The sequence below is a fragment of the Rhinopithecus roxellana genome, chromosome 11 (assembly GCF_007565055.1).
Source record: "Rhinopithecus roxellana isolate Shanxi Qingling chromosome 11, ASM756505v1, whole genome shotgun sequence".
Taxonomy (NCBI): Eukaryota; Metazoa; Chordata; class Mammalia; order Primates; family Cercopithecidae; genus Rhinopithecus; species Rhinopithecus roxellana.
This window is the reverse complement of record NC_044559.1, coordinates 53,263,113-53,283,613: the sequence shown is the minus strand read 5'-3', so window position 1 is coordinate 53,283,613 and position 20,501 is coordinate 53,263,113. Positions and strand designations below refer to the sequence as shown.

The window sequence follows — 20,501 nt, the reverse complement described above, 5'->3', positions numbered from 1 at the left end:
ACACCAGTAACGCTTCTAGACCATGTAGGACACTTTTGGTGAATCAGAATGAAAGATTACCCATGTTGGGTGTAAACATGAGAAGCAGCCTCTGGAGCTGGGAGCACTTTCACCTTCCCCCATGATGGATGTAAACATGAGAAGCAGCCTCTGGGGCACTTTGAGCTCCCGCCTGTGTCACGCTCAGCTCCTGCCTGTTGCATGCGTCGTTTTGCTATTAACAGGGGTGCCTGTCAGGGTTGGGGGCCGTCCTGGTGGTGTCGCCCCTACTCTCCCACTGTGGCCAAAGAGGTGCTGGCCCAGTGTGAACACACAGTTTTACATGTTTTCAGACTCTGCTGTACTTACAACAGAATGCCAAAGAAAGAGCTGAGCTTGCAGCCGCTGCTGCGGGCAGCAGTACCACCAGCGTCAGCGTCCCTGCTGCAGCCTCCAAGATCTCCATGCAGGAGCTTGAGGAGCTGAGGAAGCAGCTTGGCAGTGTGGCCACAGGCTCCACGCTACAGCAGGTACTATGTGCATGGCTGTCCACAGGCTCCACACTGCAGCAGGTACTGCGTCTGTGGCTGTCCACAGGCTCTGCACTGCGGCAGGTACTGCATCCATGGCTGTCCACAGGTGCCCATGCTGCAGCAGGTACTGTGTCCGTGGCAGTCCACAGGCTCCGTGCTGCAGCACATACTGAGTCTGTGGCTGTCCCCAGGCACCCACGCTGCAGCAGGTACTGCATGCATGGCCATCCACGGGCTCCATACTGCAGCAGGTACTGCGTCCGTGGCTGTCCACAGGCACCCACACTCAGTGTTGTGCCGGACCCCTGCTGGAAGGGCATGTCTCTCTGTCATTTGTTAAAAATGAATCCCGATTTAGAGAGGTCAAGGCTTAACGCTTGATCATGACCTAGCTCTATATGTTTATTTTTTTTAAAAAAACCAAGAATTCTGAACCACAAGAATCAATAGCAACAAGGTTCTGACCCACGCGGGAATTGTGCTGCCAGGTGGCCACATGACTCTGAGCCTACCCAATCCTGACTCCCCATTTCCCTCCTCTAATTTTTGACAGTTTTGAGGGAATGCTTTCAGATTTTTATAATCTTTTATTCCTTCTGTATTTGCTACTTGTTCTTGGTTTTGGTCTTATGGCCTACCCTGGTCTTTTGATGTAAGTCATCTCCCAGTCTCTCTCCTTGGAGCTACCACGTTCCTGCCTTTGTGACCTTAAAACTCCCTCAGGAGCTGTGTTCCTGAGGCGTCCTGGCCTTGTGGCTGCGTGTCGGATACAGCGGCTCCCGAGGGCCTGGCCGGTTTTGCTAGGCACGTTCTGTGCTGGACATGGTGCTAGGCCTCTGTTCATGTCTCCCTCAGCCCTGGCACTGCTCTCCCTGTGTGGCACAGAAGGAGACTGGGTCGTACTGCCACATGCAGAGACAGTTTGCACTTGCCCCTGTGCCTGACCAGCCCTGAGTGGGAGTCAGTGCTTCTGAAAGCTGGGCCAGCCCAGGCCGACCCTGTCAGCTTCCGGCGGCCACTGGCACAGGAGGGCAGGCGCTCCGACCACGTGTCAGGAGCCAGCCTGTCGCGCTGGGGCCGTTCCCCAGCAGGGTAAGGATGCAAGTCTGTTGCTAATGCCTGTGTTCACCCAGCAAGTGGTGTTCAGACCTAGTCACTGCCAGGAAGAAGCAATTCAGCTTGTTCATGGGGCACCCTCCTCTGAAACAATGGCTCTGTGCCAAAGCGCCCCCTCTCCTGTGGTTCCCGCTGCTGGTGCCCATGGTTTCCCAGGGGGCCCTTGCTGGACCCGGACTCCTGAGAGGAGGGGCTAGGGCTCCCCATCTGCCCTGTTCTCCCCAGCCCCTCACATGTGGCAGGGATATCGAGGTGCATTTCATTTCTGTGTGGTTGACTCTTTGTAGGTGTTAAATTGACTACTCATCTTTGCTGTAGATGTTAGTTTCTACAGGTGTCTTGAGTGTTTGCACTAAAGTGTATCTTTCTGGTTTGGTTTTTAAAAATGTCCTTGCTAGTCTCTGGAACTTAAAAGAAAGATGCTTCGAGACAAGCAGAACAAAAAAAATTCAGGCCAGCACCTCCCCGTCTTCCCAGCGTGGGTGTATGAGAGACCTGCCCTGATCGGGGATTTCCTGATTGGTGCTGGCATCAGCACAGACACCGCTCTGCCGATAGGTACGTGATGGGTTTATTTCCGGGCTCTGCCGATAGGTACGTGATGGATTTATTTCTGGCCCCTGGGCAGGACACTCTGCAGGCCCAGCCCTCCCCTGGGCTGCCCTTCCTCAGGTTGTGAGGCTCGATGCTGGCTGGCCGCTGCCTCCATATTCCCATCCCAGGGTGGCAGCGGAGAGTGGCTCGCCTGGGTCCTTCAGGGTTCTTCTCCCATCCCTCCTGCCGGAGCTGTGGGCAGCCTCCAGCAGGCCCCTCCCCTGCTGGCATCCTGGTGCCCTGGTGCAGACCTGCAGGCAGCAGAATTGTGTGCAGCACTTCTGAACAGCGATTCATCACTCCTGTAGATTCTGTTCTCAGAAGCCTCTTAGAGTAGTGCTCGTGTAAACAAGATGCAAGTGAGACCACATAGTCATTTCAAGGCACGTTGCTGGGGACCCAGGATGTGTTCATCTGTCACAATTCATGGGTACATTTTTATCTATTAAATTCTTTTGAGATGGAATCTCACTCTGTCGCCCAGGCTGGAGAGCAGTGGCGCGATCTCGGCTCACTGCAACCTCCACCTCCCAGGTTCAAGCAATTCTCCTGCCTCAGCCTCCCAAGTAGCTGGGACTGCAGGTGCCACCACGCCCGCTACTTTTTGTATTTTTAGTAGAGGTGGGGTTTTGCCATGTTGGCCAGACTGGTCTCGAACTCCTGACCTCTGGTGATCTGCCCGCCTTGGCCTCCCAAAGTGTGGGATTGCAGGCGTGAGCCACCACACCTAGTCAAGTACATTTTTAGATTGAAAAATGAGATTTCACAAACTTAAGGACAGAGATACTTGCTTGTCTTGCCTCTCCCCATTAGTCCAAACTCAAGAGGCAGTGTGGAACGCGGTCTGCTTTCCCGCTGCTCGTGCAACTCTGTGGTGTGGGCACCGAGAGGCCAACCCTTGCCTTTGCCAGAAACCCTGGAGAACGGTGACAGGAAATCCACCTGTTTTCCTCATTCCCAAGCAAACAGAACTCTGCTGTAAGTTAATGAAAAGTGTAGAAAATAGTCTACTTTGGCTGGGCGTGGTGGCTCACACCTGTAATCCCAGCGCTTAGGGAGGGTGAGGTGGGTGGATCACCTGAGCCCAGGAATTCGAGACCAGCCTGGGCAACATGACGAGACTAGTCTCTACAAGAAGTATAAAAATTAGCCGAGTGTGGTGGCGTGCACCTGTAGTCCCAGCTCCTCAGGAGGCTGAGGTGGGAGATCACTTGAGCCTGGGAGGTCGAGGCTGCAGTGAGCTGTGATTGTGCCACTGCACTCCAGCCTGGGCAACAGAGTAAGACCCTGTTTCAAAAAAAAGAACAGTCTGCTTTGTGCAGTGTGTTTTCAGTAATAATCCAACTGTGAAGACTTAGGGAGCGAGAGCCGCTCCCTTCGCGGGTATTTAGGGGCGGCCGGGGCAGCAGTGGGCATCTGAGAGCGTATTTAGGGGCGGCCGGGGCAGCAGTGGGCATCTGAGAGCGTATTTAGGGGCGGCCGGGGCAGCCGTGGGCATCTGAGAGCTCCTGATGATGCCCAGGGAGGCTTCAGAGAAGGAAGCGCGGGGCCTTGGTGCCTGGGATCCCCGCAGTGGAGCACAGTGGAGCCAGCTTTCTGGAGCAGGAAGCACTGAGGGGGTGTTCGGGCTTCCCCCCATGTTCCCCCATCCAGGGAAGGGGCTGTGTCCAATAATGCTGGGCGCCACGGGCAGCTCTGAGCATGGCGGTGATCGGAAGCAAGTGTGTGGGACTCGGCTGTGAACCCTGCAGCTGGCTCTCAGGTCAGGGTGCGGGTGCCCTCGGCACACTCAGCACCCTAGGAAAGGGGCGGCCTCGCCCCACCTCCCTCCCACGGCCACAGGTCCCAGGGGTGCCACCGGCATCCAGCCTGCCTTGCCTCCCTTTGTCCGCACCGTCCCCGCGCCCTCATGCCGCCTGTGCAGACTTGAGAATGGAGCTCACCGTGGTGTTCGTGCAGGGGACTGTCCAGCCCTCACCCCACGATTTGACCAGTGCCACACCACGGGACCTTGCATGACCTGGGGCCAGCGTCCTCTGGAAAACACCCCTGGAGTAGTGTGTGATGAGGACACGTGCCTCGGAAAGCATCAGGACCTTGTAAGCATGAGGCGGCTGCCAGCCCTCCATGTTCCCGCCGTGCCTCTCCACAGTGTGGGCGTCCATCTGGCCAGTGCCGCCGCGACAGTGTCGTCCGTCTCGTCGCTGCTGTGCAGCGTGCGAAGCTGTTTGCCTACCCGTGTCCTGCCTTTTCCCCACACCAGCACGGAGGAGCCACGTGGTCAGTGGTCGTTTGGACGTGGTGATTCGCAGACGACGACGCAGGTGTTGAGATGACACCGAGGATGTTGAATATTGGGGAGGTGAAGCAACTGACTTCTTTTTTTCTTGAGACAGGGTCTCACTTCGTTGCCTTGGCTGGAGTGCAGTGGCGCGATCTCAGCTCACTGCAGCCTCGACCTCCCAAGCTCAGGTGATTCTCCCACCTCAGCCTCCCGAGTAGCTGGGACTGCAGGCGTGTACCATCACACGCAGCTAATTTCTGTATTTTTAGTAGAGACGGGAATTTGTCATGTTGCCCAGGCTGGTTTGAACTCCTGGAGTCAAGTGATCTGTCCATCTTGGCCTCCTAAAGTGATGGGATTACAGGTGTGAGCCGCCGTGCCCGGCCTTGAGGTCCCTCCACAGTCAGGCGGCCAGATCCACACTAACCCCCACCCCACTGCACCCCTACCCCACCGTGAGGCTTCTCCCCACACAGGCATTGGCCGAGGCTTCGTGGCTGTGGGTGAATGAGGCCAACATGGTGGAAAATAAGTGGTTTAGAGTCAGAGGCAGTTCCTGGAAGATGCACTTGCTGTTCTCCAAATGCCAAGCCACACCTACTGCTTTAGGAATGGCAGACCTTGGGGTCTCGGTTTTATTGGTCATCCTGAGAAAGCCACTGGAGTAATAGAAAGAAATGGAACTTGAAGTTGAAAAGTGTAGATCTGCCAGCCTGGGCAACACGACCAGACCCCACCTCTACAAAAAATTTAAAAATTAGCCGGGAATGGTAGCATGCACCTGTGGTCCTACCTCTGAGGGAGGCTGAAGAGGCAGGATCGCTTGAGCCTGGGTGCTCAAGGCTGCAGTGAACTGAGATTGCACCACTGCACTCCAGCCTGGGTGACAGAGCGAGATTTGTCTCAGAAAGGAAAGAAAAAACAAGGACAGTGTGGATCTGCATCGTGATTGAGGCTTTTGCCAAAGGGCTTGCGTTGGTGACGGATTGCAGCTGCGCTCAGAGTCTTGAGGCCTGCAGTCACAGGACACTTCCCAGCAGACGTGTGAGGCCGACAGTGATTTTGTAAACTGGAAGCGTGTTGTATGGAGCCTGCCTGAGCTGCTAGGGCCTGGTTTGGGTGTGGTCTGGCTGGCACGGGGCCCTGTCAGGCCCACATGGGGACAGTTTCAACATCGTGCTTTCCTCTGGTGCTGCTCCCGCCCCCCCAGGCAGGGCCCGCCTGAGGCTGTGGACTGAGAACTTGGTCCTGGGACGTGAGGGGTTTGGTGGGTGACGGCCCATGGCTGTCCTCATGAGGAAACTTAGCTGTGTGTCCTGCAGCCGTCTCATGCTGTGTGAGTAGAAATTATCAGTTTCTTAACGTATAAATGATAGCTTTTTGAAGACAAGGTTTTTTGTCCCAGAGTAACCCAGACTTACCGAGTTGTACTTACGAGTGTTGAAAGCGCAGCTTCTGCTGGAGTTGCCTTTTCAGCTCCTTACTTCATCTTTTCAAATGTCAGCCATTATGTGAGCATTGCAGAGCCCAGTGTGGGGAGACCTTGACACGAACCCCCGCGCCTCCCAGGCCAGCCGTGTCCTGTGGTGGCCGGAACTCAGCCTGTGGCTCCCCAGTGGGGTCAGTCAAAGCCAAGTGCAGTGGCTGACCTTTTATACCCATAAACAGAGAAGATGAGCAAGAGTGAGGCTGACCCGCGGAGGAGGCACGTGGCTGTGGGGGCGTGGGAGTGGCGGCTGCGGAGCCACAGCGCTGTCTGTGCCTGCAGGCACGCTGCCCCTGGCCTCACAGGAGTCGGCCGTGGTGGAGGACCTGCTGTACGTGCTGGTGGGCGTGGACGGGAGGTATGTCACTGCTCAGCCCCTGGCTGGGAGGCAGAGCCGGACCTTCCTCGTGGACCCCAACCTGGACCTGTCCATCAGGGAGCTGGTGAACAGGATCCTCCCGGTGGCTGCCAGCTACTCCACGGTGACCAGGTGGGCACCGGGTGCGGTCGCTGGGGGCGTGCACTGTTGTGGGGGAGGGGTTGGGTCCTGTCCTGATGACCATGGGGACAGTGCCAGACTCAGTTTTGGAGGGTCTGTGAGTCACCGTCCAGGGTCCTGACTCATCTCCTCCTGGGGCAAGAGTTCCCCTCTGGGATGTGGGGTTCGAGTGAGTCATCTGCTTCCTGTTTGGGATGAGACTTAGAATATCAGACGTTGTATGTGCCTGCAGCTTGCCTTTTTGAGGAAGTCTGACAGCTCTTCTCATAGGTTCATTGAAGAGAAGTCTTCCTTCGAGTACGGGCAGGTGAACCACGCCCTGGCGGCCGCCATGCGCACCCTGGTGAAGGAGCACCTGATTCTGGTGTCACAGCTGGAGCAGCTGCACAGGCAGGGCCTCCTTTCGCTGCAGAAGCTCTGGTTCTACATCCAGCCGGCCATGCGCACCATGGACATCCTGGCCTCCCTCGGTGCGTGCCCGCCCGGGGGGCATGGGGCAGTGGGTGGCAAGTGTCTCCACACAGCACCCGGTGTGAGGAGAGACTGCAGGGGCTGTGGAGCAGCTGCCCAGGGCAGGGGCATGTGGCCAAAGCCCCTGTTGCTCCGTGTGTTATTAACTTGCAAGAAGAAAGCCCTGGAAGCTCTTACTGGTCAGCTTAAATCAGCAACGACAACCTGACAGTTCATATGTATCCCAAAGAAGCAGCAGCACCGTCCCAGTAAGAAGGTTGGAGAAGCATGAGGGGCCCCCAGCAGTGTTGTTGGTAGGCTGGGCGTGCACCTCCTTCTCAGCAGTGAGCCTTCCTTTCTCCCCGCAGCCACCTCTGTGGACAAAGGCGAGTGTCTTGGGGGATCCACACTGAGCCTGCTCCATGACAGGAGCTTCAGCTACACAGGGGACAGCCAGGCGCAGGAGCTCTGCCTGTACCTGACCAAGGCGGCCAGCGCTCCCTACTTTGAGGTTCTGGAGAAGTGGATCTACAGGGGCATCATCCATGACCCGTACAGGTAGGGCTCCCGGGGACACGGAGGACGCGTGCTGCCCTCTCCCATATAGGTAGGGCTTGGGGACACGGAGAACGCGTGCTGCCCTCTCCTGTATAGGTAGGGCTCCCGGGGACACGGAGGACGCGTGCTACCCTCTCCCGTACAGGTAGGGCTCCCCGGGACATGGGACACGGAGGACGCGTGCTGCCCTCTCCCGTACAGGTAGGGCTCCCGGGGACACGGAGGACGTGTGCTGCCCTCTCCGGGGGGCTCTGGCCTTGCTTTGCTTGTGGTCTCAGGAAAGCACACACCAGACAGGCATCCACTTGCTGCTGCCCATGCGGCCCAGGACAGGAATGGCCCAGCTGCTTATGGCCTTATTCTTTTGTGTACAGGACATTAAATTGCCTCCAGCTAGGTCCTTTAGCCTCTTTGGTGCATGGATTTCCTGATCTGGTGGGGTCTGTCGGCTTCTCTTCAGTGAGATATATTTAAATGCATAAAAATATGTTAGTTCCCAAAGAATTGTAGTAATGTCTATTATGTTGACATACCATTGTTGGAATATTTTCAAAAGATACATCTGTGATGTGGACATACTACGTCTTCCCTAATGGACCAAGTAAAATCTGGTATAATGGGCACCTTTAAAGAAAGCACCTTCCAGCGTGAAGCAGATATATTTGAGGTTGTTCAGATGACAACGTGGACATGTCTGGTTTCTGTCAGTGTTGGCCCCACACACCCCACACGAGCATCATTTTGTTGCCTGGGTTCATCATGGAAGGAAATGCTAAATTCCAAAAAGAGGCAGGTGCAGATAAAGACAAATCAGTTTCCCACCTAGCTCCGCGGACCCTGCATTCTCCCTGAGCCTGGGTTAAATACTCCGTTCCAGAGTGAGGTTTGTAGGTTTGTTTGGTTTTCTTTTCTTTCTTTTTTTTTTTTTTTTTGAGACAATCTCACTCTGTTGCCAGGCTGGAGTGCGGTAGCGTGATCTCGGCTCACTGCAACCTCCACCTCCCAGGTTCAAGTGATTCCCCTGCCTCAACCTCCCAAGTCGCTGGGACTACAGGCGCATACCACCTCGCCCGGCTGATTTTTTGTATTTTGGTAGAGACGGGGTTTCACTGTGTTGGCCAGGATGGTCTTGATCTCTTGACTTCGTGATCCGCCCACCACAGCCTCCCAAAGTGCTGGGTTACAGGTGTGAGCCACCGCGCCCGGCCCCTAGGTTTGTTTTAGCCCACAGTTGAGAAATAACTGGTAGGTTAGGCTTGGCCCTTGTGGAACGTTATTTGGAAGTGTGCTGGCCTCCGTTGAGGTCCCTCCGCGCTGCCGGCCTGAAGAAGTGTGTCGTCTGCCTCACAGGCCCCCTTGCTTTGCCTGTGACCGAAGCACTCCCTGTGGTTTTAGTGAGTTTATGGTCGAGGAGCACGAGCTGCGGAAGGAGAGGATCCAGGAGGATTACAATGACAAGTACTGGGACCAGCGGTACACCATCGTCCAGCAGCAGATCCCTTCCTTCCTGCAGAAGGTGGCGGACAAGATCCTCAGCACAGGTGCAGTGCACACGGCGGGGACCTGGCCCGGGGCCGCAGCACAGCTATGCCTAGAGAGTCTCCTGCAGCCCAGGCCCTCCCCTAAGAGCCTGCGCCTCACCCTGTGGGCGTCCTGAGCCCAGGTGTCCGTGAATGCAGGGCCGAGGTCAGGACTGGCCCATGAGCTGGGCTGCAGTGCTGAGTTAGGCCGTGAGATGGTCTCTGTTGCCAGGTTTCATCGGGTTTCCATCGCCAGGACTTTGTTTTGTCCCTGACCCTAGGAGGCTCTCTCATGGGTGCCTTCCCTGTTTCTCATTTCTGATTTCTAAAACTCCATTAGCATGACAGGAAAAACCATCGAAGACACACGCCTCCCGGCCGGCAGTGTTTTCAGTCTCTGACCACACAGGTTAGGGCCTGACCCAGACCCGGGGCAGTGGTGTGGGGTTGGACTTGGCACATCAGGGCCGTCACGAAAGGGTTGGGAAGTGGTTAGCCATCTGGTTCTCATAATGCCTTTTCGAAATGATTTCTGTGCCCTTGGTTAGAAAATTCCAGATGTGCAGAGCCACGGCAAAGCCTTGACGCCACCTGCTCAGTCTGTAGCAGCTGACAGCGATTTACCAGGAAGGAGCAAGAGTGTGGAGCCGCCTCGTGCAGCCCAGTTTCCAGTCCACTGCCTCCTGTGTAGACGAAGACAGCTGGGGCCTGAGATGGACCATGTGGAGAGTAACATTTTTAATTTCTATCCATTTTCAGGAAAATATCTAAATGTGGTCAGAGAGTGTGGCCATGACGTCACCTGCCCGGTGGCCAAAGAGATCATCTACACGTTAAAAGAGCGGGCATACGTGGAGCAGATCGAGAAGGCATTTAACTATGCCAGCAAGGTGCTGCTGGACTTCCTGATGAAGGAGAAGGAACTGGTGGCACACCTCAGGTGATTCCGTGCTCTGTCCCTGTGCAGACGCTCGCCTCCCTCTGAAACTGGAGCCTGTGGGACGTGGGGCTGAGATCGCTGGGTTTCTTCTGGCAGCTCTGCCTTGTCTTTTTGAAAGTGGGCACTGCCAGATGGTCTCTAGCTCAAGGACCTGGCACACACAGTCGGTGGTGTAGGCCCCGGGTCACCTTGTCCAGGGGCCCCAGCTCCCTTCCTTGCCCAGGGCCCACCAGCCCCTTCTCGGCTCTTCCTGCCACAGCCTACATGGTGGTTGCACTTCCCCTGCCTGAGAGCCAAGCGCTTAGCCCATTGTAGTGTGTTTTAGCATGATGGCGGTGGCAGGCACCTGTGGGTGGGACATGCTCACGTCTGCTCCCTGGCTGTGGCGGGCACCTGTGGGTGGGACATGCTCACGCCTGCTCCCTGGTGCAGGTCCATCAAGCGCTACTTCCTCATGGACCAGGGCGACTTCTTCGTGCACTTCATGGACCTCGCGGAGGAGGAGCTCCGGAAGCCGGTGGAGGACATCACGCCCCCCCGCCTGGAGGCGCTGCTGGAGCTGGCCCTGCGCATGAGCACGGCCAACACTGACCCCTACAAGGACGACCTCAAGGTGGGCAGGGGTGCCGGGGGCTGCCGCCTTAGGCAGGGGCCTCGGTGGGGCTGGGAGTAGAGCGCAGCAGAGGCCAGCCCCGTCCCCCACTCCCTGCCCAGGTGAGGCAGCCGCAGGGTCTGTTTCCTTTGCTCTCAGCTGTGGGGGCTGGCTTGCTGGGATTGGGGGTCTTTGCACCTGTGCTCACAAGGGGCGCAGGTCTCGGGTTTTTCTGTAGTGCCCTTGTCAGCCTGGGTGTCAGGCTGTGCTGGCCTTGTGGAGTGAGTGTGGACCTGTCTCTCCACCTGTTTTTTGAAAGGGTTTCAGGAGTGGTGTTCTTTTTGTTTTTGTCTTTCTGTTGTTGTTGTTTTTTTTTTTTTGAGACGGAGTTTCGTTCTTGTCACCCAGGCTGGAGTGCAGTGGCGCGATCTCAGCTCACTGTAACGTCCGCCTCCCAGGTTCAAGCGATGCTCCTGCTTCAGCCCCCCGAATAGCTGGGATTACAGGTGCGCACCACCATGCCCGGCTAGTTTTTGTACTTTTGGTAGAGAAGGGGTTTCGGCCGGGGGCGGTGGCTCACGCCTGTAATCCCAGCACTTTGGGAGGCTGAGACGGGCAGATCACGAGGTCAGGAGATCAAGACCATCCTGGCTAACACAGTGAAACCCCGTCTCTACTAAAACTACAAAAAAAAATTAGCCGGGCGAGGTGGTGGGCGCCTGTAGTCCCAGCTACACAGGAGGCTGAGGCAGGAGAATGGCGTGAACCCAGGGGATGGAGCTTGCAGTGAGCTGAGATCGCGGCACTGCACTCCAGCCTGGGCGACAGAGCGAGACTCTGTCAAAAAAAGGGGGTTTCACCATGTTTCCCAGGCTGGTCTTGAACTCCTGACCTCAGGTGATCCACTCACTTTGGCCTCCCAAAGTGCTGGGATTAAGGCGTCAGCCACCATGCCTAGCCGTTTTTTTAAATATATATATACACACACATATATATACACATATGTATATATATTTTTTTCTGTTTGTTAGTTTTTGTTTTGATAGAGATGGGGGGGTCTCACTATGTAGCCCAGGCTGGTTGAACCCCTGGGCTCAAGCGATCCTTCCACCTTTGCCTCCCCAGGAGTGCGTTGATTCTTTGGATGTTTGGCAGGGTTTGCCTGGGAGCCCTTGGGCCCTGGACTTGTCTTTGTTGGAGGCTTTTTTGAGGTGGACTTGGCCCCTTGCTGGGCACAGGTCTACTCAGTCCCTTTCCTCTTGGTCGGCTGTCAGTCTCGCATCTCGTCTGGTGCACAGTTCATGGAATTCTAGTATCAGCTTTTTGTTTCTGTGAGGCTGGTAGTTACAGCCCTTCTTTTTCTGATTTTAGTCATTTGAATGTTCTTTCATCTTAGCTGATGTAGCTAGGAATTTGTCGATTTCATTGAGCTTTTCAAGGAACCAACTCTTGGGTGTTTGACTGTGTTTAGCTGATGTAGCTGGGAATTTGTCGATTTCATTGAGCTTTTCAAGGAACCAACTCTTGGGTGTTTGACTGTGTTTAGCTGATGTAGCTGGGAATTTGTCGATTTCATTGAGCTTTTCAAAGAACCAACTCTTGGGTGTTTGTTTTCCTGTTTTGTTTCTCTCTTCTGTGGTCTTTGTTACTCTTTCTGTCTGCTGCTTAGGGTTTAGTGTGGTCTTTTTTCTAGTTTCTTAGTTTGCAAAGTTTACAGCTGTAAACATCCCTCTGTGTGCGGCCTTCGCTGATCCCCCAGCGTCGTCATTTCTGTTGGTCTGGAGGTGTTCCTGATTGCCTCTGATTTCCTGTTGGAGCCCTGGTTGGTTTATGTGTAACTTCCACATGTTTGTGAATTTTCTGGTTTTCCTTCTGTTACTTGGTTCTAACTTGATCTCCTCGTGGTTAGAGAACAGACTGTGTGGTTTCAGTTTTGTGAAATGTATTGATTTGTGTAGTGGCCCCACATCCGTCCTGGAGAGTGTTCCGTGTGCACGGGAGGACGCGCCCTCGGTTCTGCGCGCGCGGGAGGGAGGAGAACGCGCCCTCGGTTCGTGAGCACAGGAGGGAGGAGGACGCGCCCTCGGTTCCGTGTGTGCACGAGGAGGACGCGCCCTCGGTTCCGTGTGTGCACGAGGAGGACGCGCCCTCGGTTCCGTGTGCGCGGGAGGAGGATGCACCCTCGGTTCCGTGTGCGCGGGAGGAGGACGTGCCTTCGGCTGCTGTTGGGTGTTCTGCAGTTGGGGTCCTGAGTCCCTGTCTTTCCTCACTGATCTGTCGGGCGGTTCTCTCCATGATTAGAAGTAGGGCACCGAGTCTCCCTGTCACTGAAGAACTGCTTTTCTCCTTGTCATTCTATTCTTGCTTCAGATATTTTGGGGTCTCTTGTTAGGAGCAGGAATGTTTTCGTCAGAAAAATTCCTGGTAGTGAAATTGTTGGGTCAAAATATATGGCCCTTGTACAACTAGGCTGACCTTGCTGGACTTCAGTCTCAGGACGCTGGGCCACACAGCTGGGGGCTGCTGTCTGCACACCTGCGAAAGCCCCCGTCTTGTCTGCTCCATGGAGAAGTGACATCACGGGTTCATTTCTGCATTCCTGACGGTCGGCGATTTCGTCTGCTGCTTGTTTCTTCTTGCTTTATCCTCTACCCTTCATTTTCTGTCCTGTCGTTGTGTGTGGTTTTATAGGAACTCTGTCAGGTAGTTGGAACTTAGTAAGTACTTGAATGATTAATGTGAGGACAGTATTAGTTGCCTATAATAACTAGTATATCCCTCATGAAATATGCTTTATTTTTCAAGCTGGGCCTGGTGCTTATCGTGTACAAAGGTTTCCGTCCTAAGGAATCACCTTTCTTTCACCCTCCCGAGCGTTTTTCCCCTTACACCGTCCACACAGCAGTGCGTATTTACAGAGTACTTCATCTGAATTTTTCTTGTTTTGTTTTGATAGGAAGTAGTTCAGTTTTGAATTTGATTTATCAGTAGATGTTTGGGTTTTTGAAAAGCCTCTGATGTTTAGAGTCGGAATGCAGGGAACCGTATGTCAGCGCGGGGTCTGTGAGCGTGGATGGTGTCGGGAAGGGACTTCGCGTCTTTTCCTTAAAACTGGGTGGTTTGTTTCATTTCCTTCCCTCCAAGATCGACCTGATGCCCCATGACCTCATCACTCAGCTCTTGCGTGTTCTGGCCATCGAGACCAAGCAGGAGAAGGCGATGGCCCACGCCGACCCCACAGAGCTGACGCTGAGCGGCCTGGAGGCCTTCTCTTTTGACTACATCGTCAAGTGGCCCCTTTCACTCATCATCAACAGGTGCGGGTCGGCCACTCGGGCACTCGCTAGGTCTTCACTCAGGTTTGGCAGAAGTGAGAACTGTGCCACCCAGTGGCCACCTCGTCCCACAGAGGACCCAAGGCAGCTCTCCCCGGCCTTCAGTGCCCGGGGGATTCACGGGCTGTCCGGGGGCCACCGTGCAGACTGTGGAGCACAGACACCATGTCCCCGACGCCGCCTGTCACGGACCCGCCTGAGGTGCCACTGCCTCTCTTGCAGGAAAGCCCTCACTCGCTACCAGATGCTCTTCAGGCACATGTTCTACTGCAAGCACGTGGAGCGGCAGCTCTGCAGCGTCTGGATCAGCAACAAAACCGCCAAGCAGCACTCACTTCACTCCGCCCAGTGGTGCGTTCCTCCTCTGTCCCCCGTGTGCCCTCCTGGTAGACAGCTCTGCTTTCTAGGCTTCTGGAAACGTCATCTGGAAGCGCACGTTTGTAGCTTTAGATCCATAATGCTTCATTTTCCTGTCTTGGGGCTGCGCGGCGCTGCCGTCCACCCCGCAGGGGATGCTGGCTCTGTCCCTCAGCCCTGTCTGGAGCCTTGTGGTGACTGCACGGGCATGGAGACCGCCCGGGTCAGTATGCAGGACATAAGCTCCTCCCGAGAGCGGACAGCCACATCTTGCTAGAACCAGAGGTGCTTTGCTGCTGGTCTGTGGCTCTAGGGTGTTGAAAAAAGGGGTCGATGGCAGAGCTGCTTAAGAATTTGTCCAGTCGGGTGCGGTGGCTCCTGCCCGTAATGTCAGCACTTTGGGAAGCCAGGGTGGGAGGATTGCTTGAGCCCACGAGTTCGAGACCAGCCTGGACAATGTAATGAGAGCTCATCTCTTAAAAAAAAAAAAAGAAAATTGTTTTAATGAGCCAGAAGTGCCTGTAGTTCCGGCGACTCAGAAGGCTGAGGTGGGAGGATTGCTTGAGCCCAGGAAGTCAAGGCTGCAGCGAGCCACGATCCAGCCACTGCACTGCAGCCTGGGCGACAGCAAGACTCTGTCTCTCAAAAAAAAAATTAGATGAAAAAGAAGTCGTCTCAATCATGAAGCACAAATGTGCATCTGCTGTGTGGCACCTTCCTGGTGTGGGCTCCTGGGGCTCCAAGGAGTCCGTCCACCAAGGAGCCCACATCCCAGTCTCCACTGTCCGGCTGGCTGGGGTGTCCCTGCAGGGCACAGGTTGGTAGACGGTGACAGCTTGTGCTGGGCAGACACAGGAGCAGCGGCCATGTCTGATGGACTGGGAGGGGCACCTTTTTGCAGAGGAAACAGCCACGTCCACTGGGTGCCGTCGGGGCCACGTCCTCCATGGCTGTCCTCCGTCTTCCGTGTCACTCAGGTTTGCCGGGGCTTTCACTTTGCGGCAGCGAATGCTCAACTTCGTCCAGAATATTCAGTACTACATGATGTTCGAAGTGATGGAACCGACCTGGCACATCCTGGAGAAAAACCTGGAATCTGTGAGTTTTAGCTCCATAGATCATAACAATTGAAAGCCAGTTTCCTTTCACATAATTAATGTGAGGGAGACAGGGAGGGCAGGAGAGGCAGGGGAGAGGGTAGAGGCAGGGGGAGGGTAGAGGCAGGGGAGAGGGTAGAGGCAGGGGGAGGGGAGAGGCAGGGGGAAGGCAGAGGCAGGGGGAGGGGAGAGGCAGGGGGAGGGCAGAGGCAGTGGGAGGGGAGAGGCAGGGGGAGGGCAGAGGCAGGGGGAGGGGAGAGGCAGGGGGAGGGCAGAGGCAGGGGGAGGGCAGAGGCAGGGGGAGGGCAGAGGCAGGGGGAGGAGAGAGGCAGGGGGAGGGGAGAGGTAGGGGGAGGGCAGAGGCAGGGAGAGGGGAGAGGAAGGGGTTCCCCCTGGGGCGGAGCTGCACCAGCATTGCTGGCCACACAGGGGACCCGTGCTGCCTGCCATCATCTGGGGACTCTGAGCCGTCATTGCCCCCAGGGTCATCCCTTCCACATTGCGCCTCTGAGGCTGAGGGGCCTGAAGGCAGAATCTGGTATTACCAAATTCTAGAAGCAGCCACAGCCTCGCTTCCTGTCTTCTACCTTAAAAATTGAAACCCCTTCGGGGCGTGCCCATCATTTTTTTAGTGGTATTTGGAAGTTTTCCCCTAAAAGCCCAAGGCCCATTTAAGAGGTGGAAATGCGTAAACAGGAATGCGCAAAGCCCGAACTGAGCACGTGCGCACACGAAGCCCGTCTGTCGGCCAAGTCTTGCTGAGAAGGGGCTTGGTCTGTTCCCCAAAGGCCTCCAACATTGATGACGTCCTTGGCCACCACACGGGCTTCCTGGACACCTGCCTGAAGGACTGCATGCTCACCAACCCCGAGCTGCTGAAGGTCTTTTCCAAGCTCATGTCTGTGTGCGTCATGTTCACCAACTGCATGCAGGTGCGTGGGCACGGGCGGCACCGTTGGGTGGGCAGACCGTATCCCGACCACGGCCGCACGCAGCCTGCTCACCTTTTCCTGCTCTTGTGTGGGTAGAGGAGACGCTGGGATCTGAGTGTTTCCAGAACTCCTGGTCTTCCTGGCCGGGTGGTTCCCTCCTGGAGCCCCTGCCCTGGCAGCGTGAGCAGGGCTGTGTTCCTCCAAACCATCCCTCAGCCTCCGTGGTGCTGGTCTCTGTCTGGGGCCTTTGTTCATGGCCCTTGTGCGCTCTTTTCCTCAGCACTTGAGTTATTTGGTTCCGTTAAGGACCTGCGGGCACTAGTCACAAGCAGCTGCCCAGTGGCGATGGTGCAGAACCTGAGCGTCTAGCGGCAGAAGGGGCGCCTGGGGCCACGCTAGGGCTCCAGGAGTCTGGGGATCGGGCTGTCCAGGCAGTGCCACGGGGAGGGTCCGGAGGAGGGCATGGGCGCTGTGAGCTATTGCTGACATGTGAGAGCCATCTCGGGGTCCCAAATAGGGAAACAAGAAACACTGCTCTTAGGAACATTAGTTGGTATCTGTGAAGGCAGACGCGGGAGCAGACCGTGGAATTCTGTCAGCACAGCTGAAGTCATTGCCCCTGCAGCCGCGGGGACGCTCGTGTGTTCCTGTAGCTGCGGGGATGCTTGTGTGTTCCTACAGCCGCAGGCTACAACAGAGATGCGGCGGGTGATGTACCTGCAGGACTTGTTTTTTCTGCAAAGCGTTGTGGTGGTAACTAACAGAAGCATTTCCTTGCGACTCTCCACCCCCTAGAAATTTACACAGAGCATGAAATTAGACAGCGAGCTGGGCGGGCAGATGCTGGAGCAAGGCACCGTCCCAGGGCTGCCCACAGGGGCCGAGGAGCGGGCCCGGAAGGAGCTCACCAGGAAGGTGCGTGGCCTCCAGGGTTGGCCAGAGAGAGACGCTTCCTCCCGCCTGGGGCAGCAGCCTGAGCATCCTGACACAGAGAGAACAAACCTCGCCCCCTTTTTTTCCGTCTCCCCTTGGATTGAAGAAAAGACTTAAAATTTGCTTCCAAGCACAAGCACAAGAGCCTCTCACAGCCTTCTCAGCTCGCTGGTTCCCATTTCAGCCAGTCGGACTCGAGGGCGCCCCCACAGATCTTCAGAGCAAGCACTGTGCAGGGCACCCTGGTGAGGACAGGGGCCACAGCTGCTGTCCCTGCTGAGCACTGATCCTGAGTTAGAACTGTCAGGCTCTCAGCAGGCACAGACAGGCCGCATGTCCTCGGAGGCATGGCCCTGTGGCACCGGCTCTGGAGTGGCATGGGGGGGTGGGTAGTCCCGTGTTCACACGCTGGAGTGGAGCTGCAGAGAGGAGTTGGGTGTGGGGGCCTAAGTGAGGGACACTGAGAGGCGCCCCGACCTTGCTGAGAAGCTGCTGGGAAAGCTTGTGCTTTGCTTGTGGATCTGACCCCAAAGGAGAGCTCGAGTCACAGCCTTGTGTGGTCTGATCCTTGACCACCTCATCCCGCGAGGCCTGGAGTGTTTCTCTGAGTGCCGGGTTTTCAGGAACGATTTTTGATCTCCTTTTTACCTTGAATCCCCTGAAAACATTGTGGAAGCCATGTTTTCTATTTAAGAAAAGAGGAAGGGAAAGGACATCGGCCTGCTGGGAACAGCATGGAGCCAGGAAGGCCCGCGGTGGGGGTGGGCATGGCTCACGTGCCCTGGCTTTCTTTCCAGCACCTGGCCGAACACGCAGACACTGCGCAGCTGGTGTCCGGCTTCGAGGCCACCATCAACAAGTTTGACAAGAACTTCTCAGCCCACCTGCTGGACCTCCTGGCTCGGTTGAGCATCTACAGCACCAGTGACTGTGAGCACGGCATGGCCAGCGTCATCTCCAGGTGGGTGGGCGCCTGCCCCGGCCCAGAGCCTGCTCCAGTCCAGTGCCTGCCTCGGCCCAGCGCCTCCCCCACCCCAACACTTGCCCCAGCCCAGCACCTGCCCCAGCTCAGCACGTGCCCCTGCATCCAGGCTCCATCTCCCCTGCGCCCTCCCCTGGTCCACCTGGTGTAGCCTCCTTCAGAAGGTGGGGCAGGTCTGTGTCCTGGTGCTAGTGCTGGTCATGTGCCACTCCCTGAAGTCAGACTAGCCCGGCTCTCCCTGGGGTGTGACATTCTGTGCAGCTGGGCTGCCCCGTTGGCACCCTGCAGCTGTGTGTGTCCTGTGGGGCTGGTCAGGCCTGGGTCAGCTTCCCTCATGCTGCACTGAACACCTAGCCTGGGGAAAGGGGCCCAGCCCTCGGGGGCAGGGAGGGGAAAGGTGGCCAAGCTGCCAGCCCGGAAGAGGTGCTGACCGGGAGTTGGAGGGTGCTATCCTTGAGGGTGCTGTCCTTGGGTGGGGGCTGTCCTTGGGAAAGTGCCTATTTGTGCTTTTGGACCACACTGTGCCCTGTGCTCCCAACAAACGTCCTGATTTCCTGAGCAGGGGTTTCTGAGGCCACCCTGCCTTGAGAACTGCTGCTTGGTTCTCCAAGCCCCTGACACAGGCCCCATTGCCAGGCCCTGCTGAGGTGACGGGAGCCCCAACTTTCTGGGGCCAGGAGAGAAGAAACCTGTGTTTGTGCCTTTGACCAGGACTACACAGGACTGAAGACCTTTCTGTGGAAACATTAGTTAGGTGCCTCACCCTCACCCCTGCGGGGCCTCCTATGGTCTCTGTAGCCGAACACTTCCCCGTGGTAGGAGCAGGGCTGCTCAGCATGCACCCACAGAAGGGGTGTGCACCCCAGCTTCATTGTCCTTCCTCACAGGCTTGACTTCAACGGCTTCTACACGGAGCGCTTGGAGCGCCTGTCTGCAGAGAGGAGCCAGAAGGCTGCCCCCCAAGTGGCTCTCCCGCGAGGGCCCCCGGCTCCTGCACCCAGGGTCGCAGTCACTGCACAGTGAGCCTTGGCTGCGACAGGAAGGAAGGGTGTGGGGTCAGCAGCGACTGGTGCAAATGGGTCCAGAATTTTCAAATCAGAATGCTCCGTGTTCTCTGTCTTTGCAGTTTAAATATAAAGCAGGAATGATGGACTTACCTCATTTTGTTTCTCAAGGCGTTGGGTTTCATTTTATAGAAGCTGCCCAGACAGGGTGGGTGTCTACCTGGATTTGCTAGTCTGTTTGCTTTTTAAAATTACACTATCACCTTTTTGGGTGTTTTTGGTCTCAAAGTGGAAATACATGGTGTTTAAGCAAGAAGCAAGCAAAGATGCACGCGGGGTGAGATCCAGGCCTGGTGTCCACATCCTTCCAGGAGAGCTGGGGCCGGGCTCCCTGAGGTCGGTCGGAACCGGGAAGAGCCTCTGGAAATGGCCAGGGAATCCCCGAAACCCACCAGGCGCTGGTTTGCTTCAGCCCCAGAGGCAGCCCCGTTCCTTCTGCTGAGGACTCACTCACCTCCACGCCCCTCCTCCTGCTGCTGCTCCAACTGGTCTGGGGCAGGAGGCCACAGACAGGGCCCTCAGGCACCTGGGCGCCACACCTCCCCCTCCATGGGACGTACCCACTGAAGAGTGGCCACGGGGCAGGCTCTGCTGCTGGCTGATACCGCTGCCCCACCCTATCCTGTGCCGCCTTGTCACGTAGAAGTTACTCAGCAGATTGACACCCTACCCAGTCTCCCTCGGGCAATCGTCTGCCCTCTGTCTTCCCACCTTCTCCAGGGCTACAGTGGGCAGCACAGCCATCCCCGGTGTCACAGGGCCCTGGGAGCCTCAGGGCTGCCCTGGCCAGGTTGGTCTGCTCTGGCTACATTCTGGCTAAGCTGCCCCTTCCTGCCGACCTGCATGTGTATTGTCACCATTCATCTCTCAGCACCTCGGCCCCCTTGGGCAGCGAGGAAGGGCCCTGGAGGCGAGGTTGGGAGGAACGATAGCTAGAAGAGTTTCCTGTGGGGAACAAGGGTGTGGGCAGCTCTTGCTCGGGGTGGCCTCACTGAGAACACCACAGAGCGGGAGTGTGGGGGTGTCCAACTCTGTAGCCACAAACTGCTTCCTCTCGTCTGCAGCCTGTGCAGGTCTGGCCTGTGAGTAAACACATTTATCAGCAACCTGAGTTGTCACAGTCTTAGTGTTGGGCAAATGCTGGGCCCGTGAACAGAGGATCCTGCTAGCTTTCCTGCCTGGCCGCAAGGCCCAGAAACCCCTGGTCTTGTCTCCTGAGCTCTGGGAAACCCTGGGCCTTGAGAAGTGGG

General features: G+C 56.3%; 1 protein-coding gene across 6 annotated transcripts in view; it reads left to right on the top strand.

Moving 5' to 3' along the window:
* TUBGCP2 (tubulin gamma complex associated protein 2) overlaps positions 1–19,348 on the top strand; it is a 29,144-nt gene extending 9,796 nt beyond the window's left edge. For 4 of the 6 annotated variants that reach the window (XM_010382751.2, XM_030941159.1, XM_030941160.1 and 1 more), the window contains 15 exons: positions 333–509; positions 2,027–2,186; positions 6,275–6,482; positions 6,762–6,961; positions 7,310–7,499; positions 8,895–9,040; positions 9,779–9,959; positions 10,392–10,572; positions 13,696–13,868; positions 14,109–14,237; positions 15,221–15,341; positions 16,129–16,272; positions 17,068–17,187; positions 18,003–18,166; positions 19,075–19,348. In XM_010382751.2, coding sequence (XP_010381053.2) covers positions 333–509; positions 2,027–2,186; positions 6,275–6,482; positions 6,762–6,961; positions 7,310–7,499; positions 8,895–9,040; positions 9,779–9,959; positions 10,392–10,572; positions 13,696–13,868; positions 14,109–14,237; positions 15,221–15,341; positions 16,129–16,272; positions 17,068–17,187; positions 18,003–18,166; positions 19,075–19,210 — 2,430 coding nt within the window. In that variant the 3' untranslated portion in view covers positions 19,211–19,348. Of the gene's footprint in view, positions 1–332; positions 510–2,026; positions 2,187–4,780; positions 5,843–6,274; positions 6,483–6,761; positions 6,962–7,309; positions 7,500–8,894; positions 9,041–9,778; positions 9,960–10,391; positions 10,573–13,695; positions 13,869–14,108; positions 14,238–15,220; positions 15,342–16,036; positions 16,273–17,067; positions 17,188–18,002; positions 18,167–19,074 lie in introns of those variants that run through there. The other 2 variants (XM_030941162.1, XM_030941161.1) reach the window with 2 other exon arrangements.
* The last annotated feature ends 1,153 nt before the right edge of the window (positions 19,349–20,501 follow it).